Raw genomic sequence first — 18,271 nt, 5'->3', positions numbered from 1 at the left:
CTCAGCTTTGCTAAACAGAAGAGAAAATACGTCTGTCTTCATTGGTATCAGCATTGTCACCAATGTCAGAACATATAAAACTCCAAATCAAACACAGTGAAAACAATCCACAAAAACAGGTCTTTGCTAAAGGCATCTCAGTGAAGGCAGACAAGAGCTTCTTTGGTTTAGGGGCCATGTATCCTTTTGGAGATATCTGGAGAATTTGGTTTTCTGGTAAAGACAAGCACCATTTCAATAATTGCCATTTCCATAATTTCAGGTTCACTGAGATCCATTTCTTGTTTCAATTACACTTATTTTAGCTAGAAGACCAGGATGACTTCTTCCAATTTATATCAGCTACCAATAATAATATCAAAATGTATTGTCATGCTTCATATCCTGTCCTGTTAATGCACTGACAGAGCATATCAGTAACACTGGAAGAACAAAAAAATACTGAAAAGCAAAGCCTAAAATTAACTGAATTGAAACAAGTTTTAACTCATGTTCCTCTCAAGGAAAGGCAGTGAGAGGATAAGATTTCAATTTACTTACAGTTTCTGTGGGTGTAGCTATGCTGAAAAGGAGGAACCAAGTGAGAGTTTTATCCACTCTGATTAACAGCTAACTGTCTTGAGGGCAGCAGAATCCCTGCCAGCTGCAGTCTTAAGCTCAAACTGCTCAAACACCACCCACATTTACTATAGCTTTTGTGCTTCTATCCATCACTTCACAATGAGCATTCTTCCTTACAAGTCAGGGTGAACTGTATTAGAGACTACAAATTCATACTGGTATCTCTGAAACTTATTACATGTGACCAGGCTTCCTTTCCACCAGCTCATTTAAAAATAAATTTTCAAAATCAGATTTTGAATGTGAACAGAAGTAAATTAGAACAAGGTCTACCTTATTTCCAGAAATCCATCTGTCACTCCCTCTATTCTGTAATTACTCTAAGCCAAGGGTAACTTCTCATTACATAAGTGCAAAATAAGCTATAAAAAGCCGATGTGGCCTGTCTGAAATCACATGGTTTTTAACTCAGTATTAATTTGTAAGACTTACCTTGCTGAAAGAATGAAGGATCTCTCTACGCTTTCAATGTTCAGTTCATTCTGATATGCTTCCTGAGTTGGCTTTTTAACCTTCAGTCAAGAGAGAAAATTGACATTCAAACTGAAATGGTACTTTTATAGTTGCTTTAGTTTTACTTACTGTAAAAATCTCTTACACTTTTATTGCAGAAGGGGTACATTGGAGAGAAAAATCTCAAAAGTAAGAGATCATACAGCAGTCCAGAGGGCCCAGCTACACTAAGATTACAATGCAGCCCACCATTTTATTTCACTGTGGCCGCATACAAATCCTGGAGACGTACAGGGAATGAAGCTCAAGAGCTGTCAGACACCTCCTGCTATGCTTCAGCATGCCTGGGCTCATTGTCCTCCAAGGACCTCTGGCAACTGAGCAGTGAAAGGCGATGCTGTTGCTGCAGGACAAGATGGAGACTACTGGTGCACCCAGGAGTGGGCATCTGCCCCATACTCCTGAGGGCTGGACCACCCTGCTGATCCTTTTGAGCTACCAAGTTTCAAACATAAGGAGGTTTAAAAGTTAAGAGTGGTTTTGAGCCACCACAAGACATCTGCTGGCAGAAGAGATTTTGCAGCTCTGCCTGTGAAAGCTTGGACCTGGGCACCAGATCTGCACTGCAGCTGGACTTGGTGCTTTTCTCTGACAGGAACAGAGACAAGTTACTTGATTCCCGAGGCAATGTTATGTTGTTCCCACTAACTGTCATGTCAGAGACTGCATCAATATATGGCATGCATGTTCCTTATCACTACCCAGAAGGACTCAGGGCTTAAACTTTGATGCTTTTCACAAAGGCTCAGAAACAAAAGCTGTATCTTCCCTCACAGTGAGCAAATCTCTACAAATCAGAGATTTGATCCACCAGAAGCTTATCAGGCAGAGATGCCTAAGGTCTGGATGTGGGCAATAAAAAGCAGTTACAAGGCAAAAGTGAGGCAGTCAAAGTACAATACAAACAATAAGTAGGCAGACTATTTCAGAGTAGGATAATACTGAATTAAATGCAGGTGAGATGACCTGAGGCAACGGAGTTATTCAGGGAAACCTAGACAAGAAACCCATAGGCCATATTATGCAAGAAACATTAAGGCTGTAGGATTGCTCTGGAACATAAGCATCTTGAATATCTCTCTCCAACAACAAACATGCTTGTGTTTTGAAAATTTGAAGGCCTGAATTTAAATGGAATTGGACAAAGACTCATTTTAACAAGTGACTCACCTTCATTCCAGCCAACGACAGCATGTTGTTGAGCTTATACATCCCTGACTGAACTGGAGTAGTATACAACAGGGCATCATTAAACTGTAATATAGAAGCAATGCTTTTTAATGATTAAGGACTGTTTAGAGACAGATAATTTCAGATGCATTTTACTCAAAGTATGGAAGTCTGAGATCAACTGTTCAGAAGGGCATCTTCTACTTCCTATTATTCCACTTAGAACCCAAGAAACAATTTCATGGATTAATTTAGATAACAATAAGTGTCTATTTATATCTTCCTTCCGTAAGTATACATTTGGCACATGAGTAAACAGCTCACGGATGTCAAAGAACAGGCTATCAAAAAGGACAAAAATGTTTCTCATGTACACAGCTATACTGTAAAACAAACTATTTTAAAAGGATATTAGAATTAACCATTCAAACAAAGCGAAACACTCTAGAAACTCAGAGATAGCACAATTAAGATCAGCAATTTATAAGGACAAACTTATCCATATGCACTATGTGAATTTTATCAGTATAATTGCGTATCTACTGTTTATTTCCTGTTCTACCAGACTTGGCTTCCTTCAGTGCACTACTGAACAGCTATTAAGATTTTTTTTCTTAGGTATGTGTTGTTCAACACATGGATTCAAACTTCATTTACTGCACATAAACACAGATCAGAAAACTGAACTGTGCCATAAGTTTTTGCTGTGAGATTCTTTGTAAAATAACTAATGTTTCACATGAGCCTTACTAAACCTTCACAACATGATCAATGTTAAGTATCCAAATGTATAAACCGCTTAAGTATCCTAAATGTATAAACATTAGCTTGCACCTTTTATATCTAAAAAGCAAACAAAAAACCCCAATCACCATCCCCAAAAAAAGCAAAACAAAGAAAATATGAGCAAGAGCCACTCAAATTAGCAACATCTGATTTGGGAAGTCCGGCTTGAGATAGTGCCAGGTTTTTGAGAGCATTACCTTAACTGACACAATTTGCAGTTATCTCAGTGCTTTATATGCAACAAAGTAATCTCTAGAGTATAGACAGGCACCTGCAAGCTTAGAATACATACTCCATGTACTGCCTAGAGAAATATTTATTCATACTACAGTAACTACAAGACAGATTTCAGCCAGGACTGTGGACCAGTAATGCCACAAATTACACATGGCAACAGCTGCTTTATTATCTAAATAGAAGAGATAAACAAAAGGTTCAAGTGGAAGTAGAAACTTCAGAGATGCACACAGGAGTTTCAAAACAAAACAGCAGAGACAGGAAGAGAACCCAGCACAACTTCCAGCTCAGTGCCGCGCTCAGGATGTGAGTGGGCTCACGCAGGGCAAGGAGAGAGAAGGAGGAGGGAGGGATGCAAGGGTGCAAGAGCAGTGGCAGAGTTGTAGGTTTTAAGATCTGGTACAGCCAAGTGGGATAACTGTGTTTTTGCACTACCACAGATAGCATCTTCTCATAAAAGCGCTCAAATTTTAAATGAGCATTGTTCAAAACAGTACATTTTAGTGAGAAATGGTATTCTATTAAAATTAGCCCATATGCAACAGATGATCTCTCTGAATTAGAACTGAGCAAGTAGAACAGCAACAATTGGTTATTTTTTCCACTACCTGAGGGAACTACTTACTTATGCTTGCGGTGTAATGTTTCAACCACTTAAAATTACAGTAGTGTTAGGCACACAGCAACATACACAGCATCTTACCAGAAAAAACATTCGTGGCTGCATGACCTTCCGAGACAGCTTCATCAGTGTTCCCTCTTTCAGAAAGACCTAGCAAATTAAAACAAGCAACTAAAAACCTAGCTTTTCAGGGCACAAGCCATACAAGTGAGCTGACTTTTTCATCATCATCATCATCATTAAAATTATTATTACTACTACAACACAATAAATGCTGCAGAAGTTTCGAGATTCAGGGTTCCCTTTCTGAGAAAGTCTGTTCATCCTTAGGTTTCTCTAAAAGTGAGTGTGAACGGCTGCGTTACAGTTTTCCACACTGCACTTGAAACCATGACAAATACAAGGTTAAGCTTGAGGAAAAGAACCTGCCTGCAACATCTGGCAAGGCATCATATTCTAAAAATTGTAAGTTTTCATGAGATAAATGTCTAAAAAAACCTGCACATATATGGAGAGGCAGTATTAATTTGACTGTTCGGACTGACTAAGCAATGGACCATTTTTCTTCTCAGTATGTGCCAGTTTCAGTATTTTGCTTGCATATCGTCTATGCTGCACTTCTACTGCAATCTGCTGAATGCCATCTGGAGGACCTACCCTTCCTGGCTGTACAATCTCGTGGTGTCCATTTAAACTGTACTGAATCTGCATAAGTTTCTGAAAGTTATCCTACAGAAAGAAAAAGCAAAAGGTAAGTAATTGCCCTTGTATCTTTTTTTTTTTTTTTTTTTTTTTTTTAAAGAGAGAAAAAGCTTTACTCAACCACCTTCATAAATTAAAATACTTACTCCCTGCTTCATGATGTCATTGGCATGGTTTGCAACTTCTATGACAACAGCTAGAGCATCTGAAGGATGAAGAAATGATGCTTTGGTTATACAGACTAGTTAGCATCAGTATTATGTAAAGCACAAGTACAGTTATTGCCCTTCCACATCATACCAAGATTCAAGGACCTGATTGTACAGCCACTGCATTCAGAAGCACATCTGATAGATCACAGAGTCTTTGGATCATGACTTAGTGTGACCTAGCAACTCATTGCTTCAACCAACAATGTCAATCACTTCTTACAGCTAATCAAAACACTCCACAAGCAAAATTAAATTCTAGTTTCTCACACAAAGAATTACTTTAATTTCAATGTCTTTACTTACAGCAGAAAAGTTAAAATGCTAACTGATACTATGTAGTGATTAATTTTTTTCCATTTTACATGACTGCTTTCAGTGCCAGTCAGGGAAGACTACATAGAAAAAATTATCCAAATCTTTGCAATTTCTTTCTTCTGCTTTTAGTTTTGCTGCACCTCAAGATAACAATATAAAGTTAAATTTTCTAAATTTCAAACTTTTAACACCAGAAGAAGAAAAAAAAAATCTGAGTTACCAAAGAGAAGGGACTTTATTAAGTACCTGATATTTAATAACTAGCAACTTGACTGTAATATATGCTAAGGCGTAACTGCAAGAAGAGGTTACATAAAAAGATTATGTAAATTACTGAACAGTGAGTATATATGAGACAGAACACAACCAAGGATCATATCTAAACCCCTGTAATTTACTTAAGTAAAAAAAAAAACAATACTCATTTAATTGAAAGCTAGAACAACTGCTCTGATAAAATGCAGTCTCTAAAGCATTTAGCACCTTCTGAGTAATTGAAGTGCAGCAGGCACTTCAAATAAAAGAACTACATTTGCTTGTAAGCCCACAGAGAAGCCGACCAAATCAGGTAAAAGCAAAGCCTTGGGTTTTTTTCCCAGATAATCATTAGAGTATATAATATAATGTATATACTTCCCCCTTATTGTTGAGTTCATATTCAGAAAGTAAGCATGTTAAAAGATACAGCTTTCTGCACTGAAAGGTTCAGAAGGTCATGAAGCCATATAAGAAACTAAACTGAGATGCGAACAAAAAGCTCCTCCTAAGTCAATCTAAGGAGAATTTTTGTTCAATATTTTCATGAACCAAGGCAACACAACACAGGAGTCAAACAGTTAAAATGCGTAGCACGTATCAAGCATTTGATCAAAATTTAAGTTTAGCTATAGATGTCATGATGTCAACTGAGCCCTGAAAAATAGCTGGTTGTCTCCTACTAGAAAATGTTGGAAACTCTCCAGCCAAAATGCTCCCCAACTCCCATTCACTTTAAAGAAAATGAAGGGAAATTTAGCTAAATTCATGAGGACAAAAATGAGTACCTGAATTTTTTGTTATACTTTCCTTCATCTATGAACTATTATTATCTATTAAAAACTTAAAATTTTACTCACTGACTTCAAGAAAGATTGAAGAACATTAGAGAAAATTTGCTGGTTATTAAAAGTTCCAGGATCTCAGGGCTACTTATAGAGCCAAGACTGAATGAATCTAAACAACAACATAGAATAATCTATCGGGTCAAAATCATAAACAAAGTGGGCTTTGGCAGGGAAAAGCATTCCAATTCCTATACCACTTTGCTGGAGTGATGTATTCAAATGAAGGTCATCAGGAAGAAATGTGTTGTTGGGTTTTTTTCCAAGAATATTAACCATAACACCAAATCTAGTCTTCTCTCTACCCCTGCATTGGAATTTAACAACTAAGCAAAGTCAGAACTAAGTTTAACTTAATTATCACAAGAAAGAGCTGGGTGAGTAAAGATTAGATTTCTTTTCTTACCCAGTTTGAAAGATAGACTATTAAACATGTCAAATGCATAAAGTTAACAGTTATAGTTACAACTAAATTTCTGCTTTTATCTTTGATACATGAAGGGAGAGAAAAATACTGTGGAAGGTACAGATACCAAAAACACTGAAGCTGGAGAAATCACAAGAAAATATAAATTAAATATATATATATATATATATATATTAAAGTTGCTTACTTTTCAAATGGTCAATTATTTAATGTGCAAGCACAGCCACAAAAAGTGCAAGACAAACCTTTCTACATCTTAAAGAGTCACTCTAAAATATTTTAGGCTTATATTTTCAATATACTCAAAATAAATGTGTCTAAATGTCCTAAGAAACGTCTATTTACTTATAAATTTTACAGTACTGTATCAGCAGATAAAGCTATAAGAAAACAAACTCGGCTCAGTGCATTGAAGGTACTCATTTACTGCAGTCCAATCAACTACATCTGGACAACCCTCCCAAAGGTAATGGGCTTGCACAAATGTCACTAAAGAGCCTGAAATAAGTGTCAGGCTCATGCAAATAAAATGGAAACATTGACTGGGAGCATTTTTAGTATGGCTGAGGCACACACATGGAAGAAGGAAACAGTCTGAATGTGCGTTGCATTGCTACACTCAAGTTAAACCAACTTAATCCCAAACTACCATGAAACATGCAGTCCTGTCCTCTTCCATCACCAGCTATTCCTCCTCATTTCCTCTCATCCCCTTTCCCCCCACGTGCAGGCAAACTTGTGGAAGTCACTGGTGTTTGTGCAACTTGTGACAAGTCAAACTGGAAAACTCCTCAGGTTTAAATATAAGCCAGAGCAGCTCCTTGATCTTGTTCACTCCTGCCACATGAACTCTTGTCCTGGCACAGAGAGAGGGGAGGAGGCCAGAAAGGCTCATAGCTGGCAGAAAGCAGCTGGTAGACCAGACTGCCTATCATGAAAACTCTACAGATGCAAGGACCGTCTCTCTCAGTAGCAGTGCCCAAAATATCTGCTTAAGCTGCCTGGGGAACTTCATTCTTATCTCTTGGTTTCAACACAAGGGTGAGCTGATACCACTGTCAGCTCCAAGCTTTTTTGAAACACAGGTTTGCAATCTTTCAGTATCTCTGTTGAGAAACTTAGAACTAAATAGAAAGTATTTCTATATACTGGCTTAGCACTCTGCACACATTTAAAATTTAGAAGCGTTATCACACATACATATGCTGTTGTTTCTTTAATCTAAAGAGACATTTACCTTTAGTATCCCTGTAGTCAGCAGATTCTTCTAAAAGATTCTTCAAGTAATCTGTATAAAGAAAAAAATAATATATAGATTTGTTAAAGAAATAAACACCACCAGAAAGTAGTAAAAAACACCTTTTTCCTGGAACGCTGCTTTTCAGGCAGATCTATGCAGTAAAGATCTACTACTTAATCTTTTAAATCTGTCAAAGTAATAGCAAAATGAAGACTAGTGTTTCCATAATGAAAGTATATCATGATATCTTGCTCAAGGAAGAGGTTATTGAAGCAGTAGCCTTCTTGAAAGACAAATGATATGTTGTATATTTTGTTCCAGAACAAAACAAGCAAGTGAAAAATAAGTACATACTTGCAATCATTTACAGTTAAACTGATGAAAAACGGTCTGAAGATTATAGATATCTACCTGAGCACCTAACTCGTCTCTAAGAGCTAAGAAAAAAAGTACCCCATTACAGAAGACCTGATTGTGTTTGATATTTTTCAATAATAAAAGTATTATACACCTTTTGGTTTTCAATTATGAGTTTAGCTCCTCAACCACAAGATGGCACCCTCCATCCATTAAAGTCTTGGTAGTTTTAAATACCTATTTTACTTGCTAAAGTAACTCCAAATGTATGACTATACAAGAAAACATGTTGAGTTTTCATTCCCTGGTTGAGTGTCTAGTTCACCAAAAAGTACCATATCGTGTCAAAGATTAATATTTAACCTCAGTAAAAAGTCAACCATCTATTCTCTACAAGCTACAGCTTTGAACTGCTTAAAATTGAAAGAAACCAAACCAGAAAATTTTAAAGAAATCTCCAGGTTAGATTGATAATATCAACAAATACTGATTTATAAATTTATAACTACCTTTTAAATGAGGTATTAAGATTCTGGCAGATGTACTGAAAACAAATTATATGTGATCTAGCAAGCATTCAATTTTAGCTTCACAGTTGTACAAGTTTCATGTAGGAGTGAAATAATTCAACTCCCATATGCTTGCCCTACCTAAATTCATCCTTTTACTCAAGAAGGATCAGGAGCGAATTGTTCCTGCCTTCCTAAGATGTCTTGCTTCATGCATGCCCCTCAGAGACCGCTCAGTGTATTGTAATCTTTTCCTTATGCAGGGGAAAAAAAAAAAAAAGGGGAATTATGAAACATGTTTCTGCAGTAGAAATGCTACGAAGAGTGAGAAATCCTGTCACAGTTAATGAAAGCTTTGAGAAAAACAGAACTACAGGAAGAAAAATATTTGGCACAAAAATTTTCTTTTTTGGCAAAGACCTAGGGGAGGATCCAAGAGCAAGCTGGGGTGAAGGAACTGGCTGGAGTCTCCTGCAGGGAAGCTGGGAGGGAGCACTGGGAGAGCTGGCTGGGCCACAGGAACACCCACAGCTTTCTGCTCTCCTCTAAGTTTTGTCTGATCGCTATCAGGTGCTGGTCAATGTGGGATCTTTTTAGACAAGTCTGACATGGCACCAAAACCTCTCCAGCTACACTCCATAAATATTGCATCCTTCACATCCCTCAAGATCTTGTGATGTAGTAGCTACCAGACATTCCAGTGCAGTATTTTGGTGGACACATATTCCATTAAAAACAAAGTTCATCTTGCTTCACCTTGGGTTGTGCTGATAAGAAGTTGGTGTGAGAGAAAAAAATAAATAAATCAGCAGGAGGTATTTTGAAAGGAACTGAGAATAGCCCACATTGGTTTTAACTTGGTTTAACCTAGAGGAATGTCACACATACGACACCAGCTGCCCTCTCCTGACCTGGTGCCCTCTCAAGTCGGAGCTGTGCCATCCTGCCCAGGCAGAGCACTCTGGGGACTCCACCATAAAGCAAACAAGTTAAAGCTTTACAATTGCAACTTGATCTTCATCATCGGGGCCAGCACAAAGCGCTCCACTGGGAACATCCCAGCATGAAGAATGAGTCCCTACAGCTTAATACAGAAATACCAGTTTAAAGCTGCCCAACCACACACTCACCTTTACGGGCTGGGAACAAGAGGTGAGGCAGGTATACGTTTAATCATCTGCAAATGTACTGCTGGCACTCTAAGAAACTGTCACTAGTACACAGAGACATTCAATTTCATATCTAAAGTAATTGCACTGGAAGCTTAAAACCAGAGACCCAACATGGGAACCATTTATTGGCAAATTCATGCTTTATGGCATGTTTCCCAAAACACCAACACTTTACATCACTCAAACATTTTTTTGGATGGGTATATTCTAGCATTTTAAATCATATAATCAGTGAACAAAAGAGGGGAAAAGTAGAGATTTTAACATAACTGCATTTGTTTAAAAGTCTGTATTTAAAAAAGGCAGTTTGGCATTACAAGACTGAAGCAGCCAAAAAACCTTGCAACTGTAAAATCCTGAAAGTGATAAATACGTAATTTTCATCTTAATACTCTGTATGTATATCTGGTAAGTGGACCTCAGTTCATTGCTAAAACAGCTTCAGGGAAGCATCAGAACAGGTATTTTTAGTCTCTTCTGTGAATACACACTGGAAATTCTGTGCTTGCAACTACTTTCTGGAGGTACTGGCTTAAACTATACAGACAAGCGGATTTCACAGACATGTATAACATTACAGTAAAAATTTAGCAAAAATATTCCTAGATAAGATAAATACAGAAGTCAAATATTAAGGTGGAATGGTATCTACTGTCTTTGCCAAAAAAAATTTCCCCTCTGAAATGTGCTTTAATTATTCAGGCTAGGAAGACCTTAGGCATACCTTCAGAAAGGCAGACTGAGAAATTAAAATTTGTAACTCTGCTGTATACCCCAAAACACAACAAAAAGCAAGACAAAGGCATAGAAGTATGGTTTCTGTGATGAACACAATTTCCTTATGCCCTGCTTCTACCTGACAGCACCCAGCAATTTTCTCTTCCTTCTTGCTGGGGGGCAGCAACTATCACTTCTTCTGCTAAAAATTATCTTCTGCTTCACTAACTACTTTTTGTCTCAGGTTGTCTAAATTAATTAAGTTAAACTCAAAGCAATCGTTCCCCAGCATGTAATTGGCCTCAAGTCTGACAACTCTATTTCTGAGCTGCAAAGGAGCAGTGTGCTCCAAGGCTTATTTTTCATCCCCCTCAGCCTCCCCTCACTATACCCAAGTTGAGGATAATCAAAGACTCTCTCTCTGCAAACCTTATGTTAAGAGAGGCTTTTCCTATGACAGTGAAGAGCCTGTTCATATTGTACAGTCTTAAGTCATCTACTCAAATCAGACGTTTTGGGAGGAGAGAATCACCTCTCCTTCATTTCTAGCAGAAATCAGAGGCACCTAATTAACCTCCCAAAAAACCTCATCTAATGTTTGCTGTATAGAGCTTGGGGTCAGTATGTGGAGAAGTGGAAGTTCACTTGCTGGACTGGAGAAGCTGTGTAATTAAACACAAACACAGCTGAGCTGCGACTCTCCTTGGTTGATTTATGAGTCCACCTGCTCCTGCTTTTGTGAGCACAAAAGTAACTTCACTTCAAAGCGCAGCAACAATCTTGTGATGTGACCGTGTAGCAGCAGGTTACCAGTACAAAGCTGCCCCACTGACACAGAACATCTAAATAGGAAGAAATCCTGCTGACTCAGGCCTAGCAGTTTAGTTTCCTGGATTATTTTCGTTCCTCTGCTCTTACCCTCTGCCCCCTCCTCCCTCACTCACATATCCCCATCTTCTGCCTTGGCAGCTGCTGTATCACTCACTGTATCATCTCACCCACTGCAACAATAGAGCCAAATATTTTGCATGTCCTCCTAAGGTTTTGCAGCACAGTTTTATACAGAGGTTGCTCCATATTACACAGAGCTGCTGGGAGGCAACTGACAGGTCATCCACAAAGATATGGAAGAGTGAGAATCTCAAGGCCAACAGAAAGGCATGATAGATTGAACAAACTGAAAGTCAAACAAATCCAAAATAACATTCCCCAGCCCCAGCATAATTAAATTAATAGTCTAACCTCTTTTATTGATCCCCTAGAACAACACAAAATTGCTTTTCTAAATCAGCAGTCAGCATTGCAATCCCATTCCTGCCAATAGCATTTGCAGGTGTATTCAGAGCTGGCCAACCACAGTAAGGTCTGCAGACTGGGGACACCGGCAGCAACTCCCACATCACCACAGAGTAATTTTTTTCAGGTCTAAAACAGCCTGTCCAAGACACAGTAACAGTTAATGATCATGAGGAATTCCCCTTCAACATCTGAGGTTTGTTGCAGTGCCATTCACCCCTGACATCTCTTGCTTTGCTATATATATTGACAATGGCATTTACTCCACCCTGATCCTCTGTTCAACCTTTTTAATTAAAACCTTTGAACTTCCCCAATGCTCTGCTGATTTGAGTGTATAACAAGCCTATACCATGCCAAGTCAGTATCCTTTTAAAATAAAGCAACTCCCCAAGTGCTGTTTTATGGTTTGATTTCATCAACTAAGAGTCATTAAGATTTCCCCCTAACAAAACAGTCCATTTAATAAGGGTTTTTCACTATTTTTTCAACACCTGTAACTTTAATTAGATGATTAAAAGAAAAACGGTCAATGTCAATAACTTGGTAACTGCTGTGTAACACTTAAGTCTGTATCTCTCACAGCATCACTAGTCTAAGTACTTGCTGGGGAAATGCCAACACACTGCTACAGAGCCAAAAAAAAAAAGGTCACAGAGCATTTTATTCTGCAGTTACTACATAAACAGAAGCTATTTTTAAATTGCTCATCAAGACGCAACAGCTTTCAAAAACAATGCCTGAAGTATTTCCAAATCCTTACAGGAGCCATCCCCCCCTTACAACAAACACATCTCAAAATAATTCATAAAGGAGGGCTCTATCATTGCCCTCCTTTTACATAAAAGAAAGCACTGCATCATGGAGATGACTTGCTCAAGGTCACCCAAACATGCCAGTGCCAGAGCAGGGTATAGAGCCCAGATTTCCTAGTCCCAAAACAGCTCTTCAGCCTACAGTGCCCCTGTAGCAAGTCTTAAGGACTTAGTGGTAAACATACCCTAAAAACATGTGTTTTGCCTTCAAGAGAATGGATTTTATGGACAAAACACATGGGTGGGGGAGAAATGGAGAAGCTACTTGCAGAAGTTCACAGTTGTATAGACATCTTACACTTCCTTCTCCTAGCTCCAATTTTCCATACTACCTTTTTCCTTCATTAAAAAAAGACCAAAAATAAAATAAAAACCAAACAAACAAAAAAACAAACCAAACCAAACCCAAACAATACAACAAACAACAAACAAAAAACCACCAACAAAATCCAAAGCAAAACAGGAGCATTCCAAGCCTCTAAGGAAATTATAGGCTTCTAGTACCACAGAAACAAACACAAACCACCACAGGTTTCATGTTTTCCAAGTACTGCTGGACATGCCATCAGAGAGCACACCAGAGCATTGGGAATATTAGCATCTCACTTGTGTATCTTATTGCAATAAATATTAACAAAGCCTCTAAACCCATGCCATGTTTTTAAAAAAGCTTCATATAGCTCAAGTCAGATAAGCATGCTTTACAGATGGATACCACTGCCTGGAAACAAGTTTCCTGGGAGGTGTGAAGACTGGCTTCTTAAACCTGCAAAGGAACTTGACTATACCTGTCAACAGGAGCCTGTATTGGGGAATCCTCTGAACTGGCTTGAGCAGATAGTGCTTGAGGGCCAGGCTAGCACAGCGGGGGCTCATCTGAAAGAAACACCCAAAATAAGTAACGATTCAGTGGTAGTCAAGGGTTCCAGCAAAAGAAAACATACCTACAAACAACTACCAGTTACAATGGATAACCTCTATCTTAAAAAGGTGTGACTAGCAGTGTTAAATGCTACAAAGCAAGCATTTCCGTGTAGGAGACTGCATGCAAAATTAATTATGCATTAAAAGATCAACAAGCACTCATACTCAGTGGATTCAAAACAGGTGCTTTTGCTTATGAGGGAGAGAGGTGAAGCCTCCCAGAAATAAAGGAAACACCGGTGGCAAGGGCAACGTGCTCCTTTGTAATCGCCATTGGTGACCACTAGGCAGAAAAGACAGCAATGCTCATTGCAGAAGTTTTAATTAATCTACACCTGTAAAGACAACACAGAATTAAAAGATCCATGCTTCAAAAATGTTAATTATCTTGAGTTTGCATTCAAAATAACATGCATCAAACACAAAGTCCTTAAAAAGGCCTCTTTCCTTCTTCCTGTCTTTGCTGACTCTACCTCAAGCTCTTCCTTTGCCCACTGTAAGTAGCCTTTCAAACCACCCATAAGCAAACAGAGCAGGGATTACCCAAAGGGAAGCCAATGGTATAGGAGGTAATTTCATAGTTTGTGTGGATCATGTGCTTAGGGAGCTTGTACCTCTTCTCTGATTCGTTTTAAGGGAGTTATGTAAAAATCTGGCAATGCTGTAAGGGACATGAATCAGCTTTCATCTGATTGCTGCATGCGCTGGGTTTGAAACTTCTAGAAACAGGTGGATGAGAAAATTCACTTTTTTATGTTTCCAACTGAAGTGAAACACCATTCCCATAAGTAATCTACTGCCCTATGATGTGGCAGAGAAATCAACCTGGTTAAAATAGGACAGTTAATCAGTGCATAGTATGACCATGAGACAAAACTACAAAAAAAAAAAAAAAGGCAGATAGAGATTTTGCTAATGTGCCTTTGATATGCAGCAAGTGCTGCATTTTCTGAAAATCAAGGTCCTGTATCATATCTCAGAGTGGTAGCCAAAATCATTAGTTACATCACAAAATCTGAATTTACTTCCTTCTACTTCTACCATACCATGTCTCAAGCCAAGACTGCATAAAAAAACGCCACCAAACCAAATTGGAGGATAGTCTCTAAAACCTTGTGGAGGATCACAACTGCCAAAAAGCCACAAAATAGGTTATATCTTTAAAAAGACTACAGTACCTCGAAATCTTTGACTACTGAAGCAAAACCTGCATTCTTCTTACATTGTTCATCTAACAGTGCAACATTTTTATCAAATTCTTTGATGTAAGTTGAATACATCTTTAAGTAGGGACCCTTTTTAACAAATATATCAGCAATTCTTTGATGTTCGAGCCTAGAAACAAAAAACAGAGCAATTAGAAAGAGCTAAAAAGAATGTACATCTTAACCTTACAGCAAAACATCTATCTTTCACAATAAGATGTGCTGGTTTATGTTCTGAAAAAAAGCTTACAGTTCAGCAGATAGGCATCCATCTCAGTTGCTACTCTGAAAAACCTTACCAGGCACATCTTGACACATTAGTGTTAGATGAAAAAATACACAGTCTGTTTAAAATGATCTTGAATGGTTTGAACACTTCAGAATAAGCTGGATTTCCGAGGAGACATCTTCAAACTTCAAGATACTGTCTCTATCCCTTAGCAGCAAGCATGGGACTGCAGTCTTAACCCATTTCAGTGCCTTTGTGGGGAGGCTTTGTACAGCTGATGTAAATACACCCACAGTGTAACTGAGAACCAACTTCAATTGGATTGTGTCTGTCAATCAGCCCTGTGTTTGCTTAATAGATCTCAACTACCTTTAAAATGCAAACCAGTCTTCAGGACAGCATCCTTTTTCTCTAATGAAATCAGCCCACTTACCGTGCCCATGCAGGGATCAGAACTTTCAATTAATAACGAAATTTGAAATAAAAAAGTGTGATTGCTAAAAACATGCATTGACATGCCTTCTGGACCTTTCTGGATACATCTAGATGGAAAATGTTCTCCCACACTTTCAAAGTCAATTCAGTCATTTAAGAAGGCATGTGAAACACAAACAAGAGTCAAACTGTGGTCACATGGAGTCACAGAAATCCACAGATAAATTTCAAAGGACTGGTATCCCCTTATTGATAGTCACCAGTGAGATAATCGCTCTTCCAGTTCCCTCAGGAGGTCCCGATTGAGTTCGTACAGCTGAGGTAGGTAGTACAGGATCTGATTCAGGATTCTGTCCTCAATCACTGGCTTTCCAAGCTGCCTAGAGGCATGTGCCACAGCATCCCGGAAATCCTGCCGGAGTACAAAGAGGACAGAAACCCCCTTCCCATGAGCCAACAGCCTTCAAAGCACCAACAAAGACAACAGCATTTTCTCTGCAGACATTCCAGTTGCTGCTCCCTATTACCAAAGGCAAGGCGGGTACCATCTGGGTTATGTTTCTCTGCAGCTTCAGTTTACTCCCCTGGGACTGCCTTAATCCCTTTGGTTTGACACTGGAGCTTTACTTTCCTGCTCCTGTATGCATAATGTAGTTGTTGTTCATTATTTTTATAACATGCCCTTAAGAAATGTGCTGGTACTACACATGAGGATAAGGACAGGGGGAAGCTTATATCTGCAAGGGTGCTGGCAGCCTTGAATATCTTCTTGCTAATATTTGGGTCAAAAAGCAAAAATATTTTATCAGCTAATGGAATCATAATATCTTATTTTAACATCACACTAATTTTCATAAGTTATCTAAAAATGACATTTTGGAAGATGTGCCTCGGACAAAAATGTAGGGTCACGAAAATTACTGTATGTAGCAGCTCTTCTATATACAGGAAAAATAACATTTAATAAAAAGATATTTTAACAACATATGGGAACCATGAGATTTCAAATGTTAACAATGATCAAAACCAACGCTGATACATTTGAAATATTTATAGGGAGAAGGAAAACCCTCCTTACGCTTGAAGAATCTTCTTACAGTGTTTTTATGCTATAGCCAGCTCCCAACAGGACAGAGCTGAGGCTTACTGGTCCTCATTAAACTATTTACAATTATAATCTTGGAACCACACAAGTCAGTGTGTCCAGGATTGAATCCATATTGAAACTCAATATCCACTACACAAGGTATTTTCCCTGATCACATGCAAATTAAGTTTTCAAAGAAAGGTTAGCAATTTAACACCTCAAATGAAAAACAACACTGTCTAAACTGACAAAACAGAAAGTCCAAATTAGGTGGTGGACTGTACTATTCAGTCTCACAGATTTGGGCAACGGTGGAAAAAAGAGAGTCTGTAATAGAGCTCTTGGAATTTGTGGTCTGCTGAAATCTGATAATGCATGCACAATCTATAGGTATCCTGAAAAAGATGACTAACAACATGTTCCTAAGTACAATGATGAGTCATATTTTCAGCCTGCACTAGGTCCACACCTGCCTTTGAAAATCTGTAGGGTCCGAAGTTTGGGGAGGAAAAACAAAAAACCAAACCAAACCAAAACAACAAAACAAAACAAAACAAAAAAGAACAACAAAAAAAACCTCAACAAACCAAACCAAAACCCAAACACCACCAAGACCAACAACAACATAAAAAACCAACCACAAAAAAAACCCAACCACAAACAAACAAACAAAACAACAACAAAAAAACAACCAAAAACCCCAAACAAACAAACAAAAAACTCCACAAGAACAAGAAAACCCTAAGCTGTCTCTTTCCCACTCCCCAGGTCTACTATTACAGGTCTTACTAGCTATCTCATCAAGTACAGCATCTGGCACTATTTAGGGTCTCTCAAGCTGAAGCCTCAACCTTCCCCTGCCCTCTCTCCTCATTACATCAGCTCTGGGCAGCATGAGCTCCAGACACACTTTCTTGCTTTGTGACCCTCTGGGTCATGAAGGCTGTGACTGCGCAGTTATGACAAGAAACTGAAAGGAGATACAGGGCGATGGCTGTGATGGGGGAAGGCTGAGAACTAAATGCAAAGGAGTTAAAAAACAGATGGCCTTATTCATATGGAAATGTTCTGTTTTACATCCTCTGTGCAGACTAGTGACATATAGGTTAACTACCAGCTGCATCTTATGGGTTTTCCTGACCCTAGGGCATTGCTTAACACTGAAATGATACATGGAATTACAATGGCAAAAGCTCAAATGAGGCATTCTGGAGAGCTTCATGCAAAATGCATCATCATATTATGATAATATTCCCCCCCCCCCCCCCAATCACATGCACACACAATATACTGTATGTACTTCACCATGGGATGAAACAAGAATTTTGTCTGTATGTTATAAGGCTACTTGCACAACAAAAAGAAAAGCAGTTTTGTCTGTAGCGTAATCAACAACCCAGGCTTTTCCCTGACCAAACAATAAAAGGAGAGCAAGGAGACAGGTTTAAACACCAGCAGATAAGACAGGAATGTCATTTGTAGTTAAGAGCATTTATTTAACTTCTAGATACAGCATTCAAAGAGTCTGCAGGATGTTTTCCAAATACAGACGGTTTTTCAACTAGCTTGATCCAAAGTCC

At 38.5% G+C, this 18,271-nt stretch overlaps 1 protein-coding gene across 1 annotated transcript in view; it reads right to left on the bottom strand.

The window, feature by feature from the left end:
- The window catches only part of FGD6 (FYVE, RhoGEF and PH domain containing 6), a 75,284-nt gene that overhangs the window by 18,017 nt on the left and 38,996 nt on the right, over window positions 1-18,271 (bottom strand). The window contains 9 exon segments of the mRNA XM_033010237.2: window positions 1,054-1,133; window positions 2,305-2,388; window positions 4,031-4,099; window positions 4,607-4,678; window positions 4,798-4,856; window positions 7,943-7,993; window positions 13,600-13,687; window positions 14,914-15,070; window positions 15,865-16,016. Of these exon segments, the coding sequence (XP_032866128.2) occupies window positions 1,054-1,133; window positions 2,305-2,388; window positions 4,031-4,099; window positions 4,607-4,678; window positions 4,798-4,856; window positions 7,943-7,993; window positions 13,600-13,687; window positions 14,914-15,070; window positions 15,865-16,016 (812 nt within the window).

The sequence above is a fragment of the Tyto alba genome, unplaced genomic scaffold (genome assembly GCF_018691265.1).
Source record: "Tyto alba isolate M040663 unplaced genomic scaffold, T.alba_DEE_v4.0 Super-Scaffold_2, whole genome shotgun sequence".
NCBI classification, from domain to species: Eukaryota; Metazoa; Chordata; class Aves; order Strigiformes; family Tytonidae; genus Tyto; species Tyto alba.
Note: the sequence above shows the minus strand (reverse complement) of the source record. Positions and strands in the feature narration are given on the sequence as shown.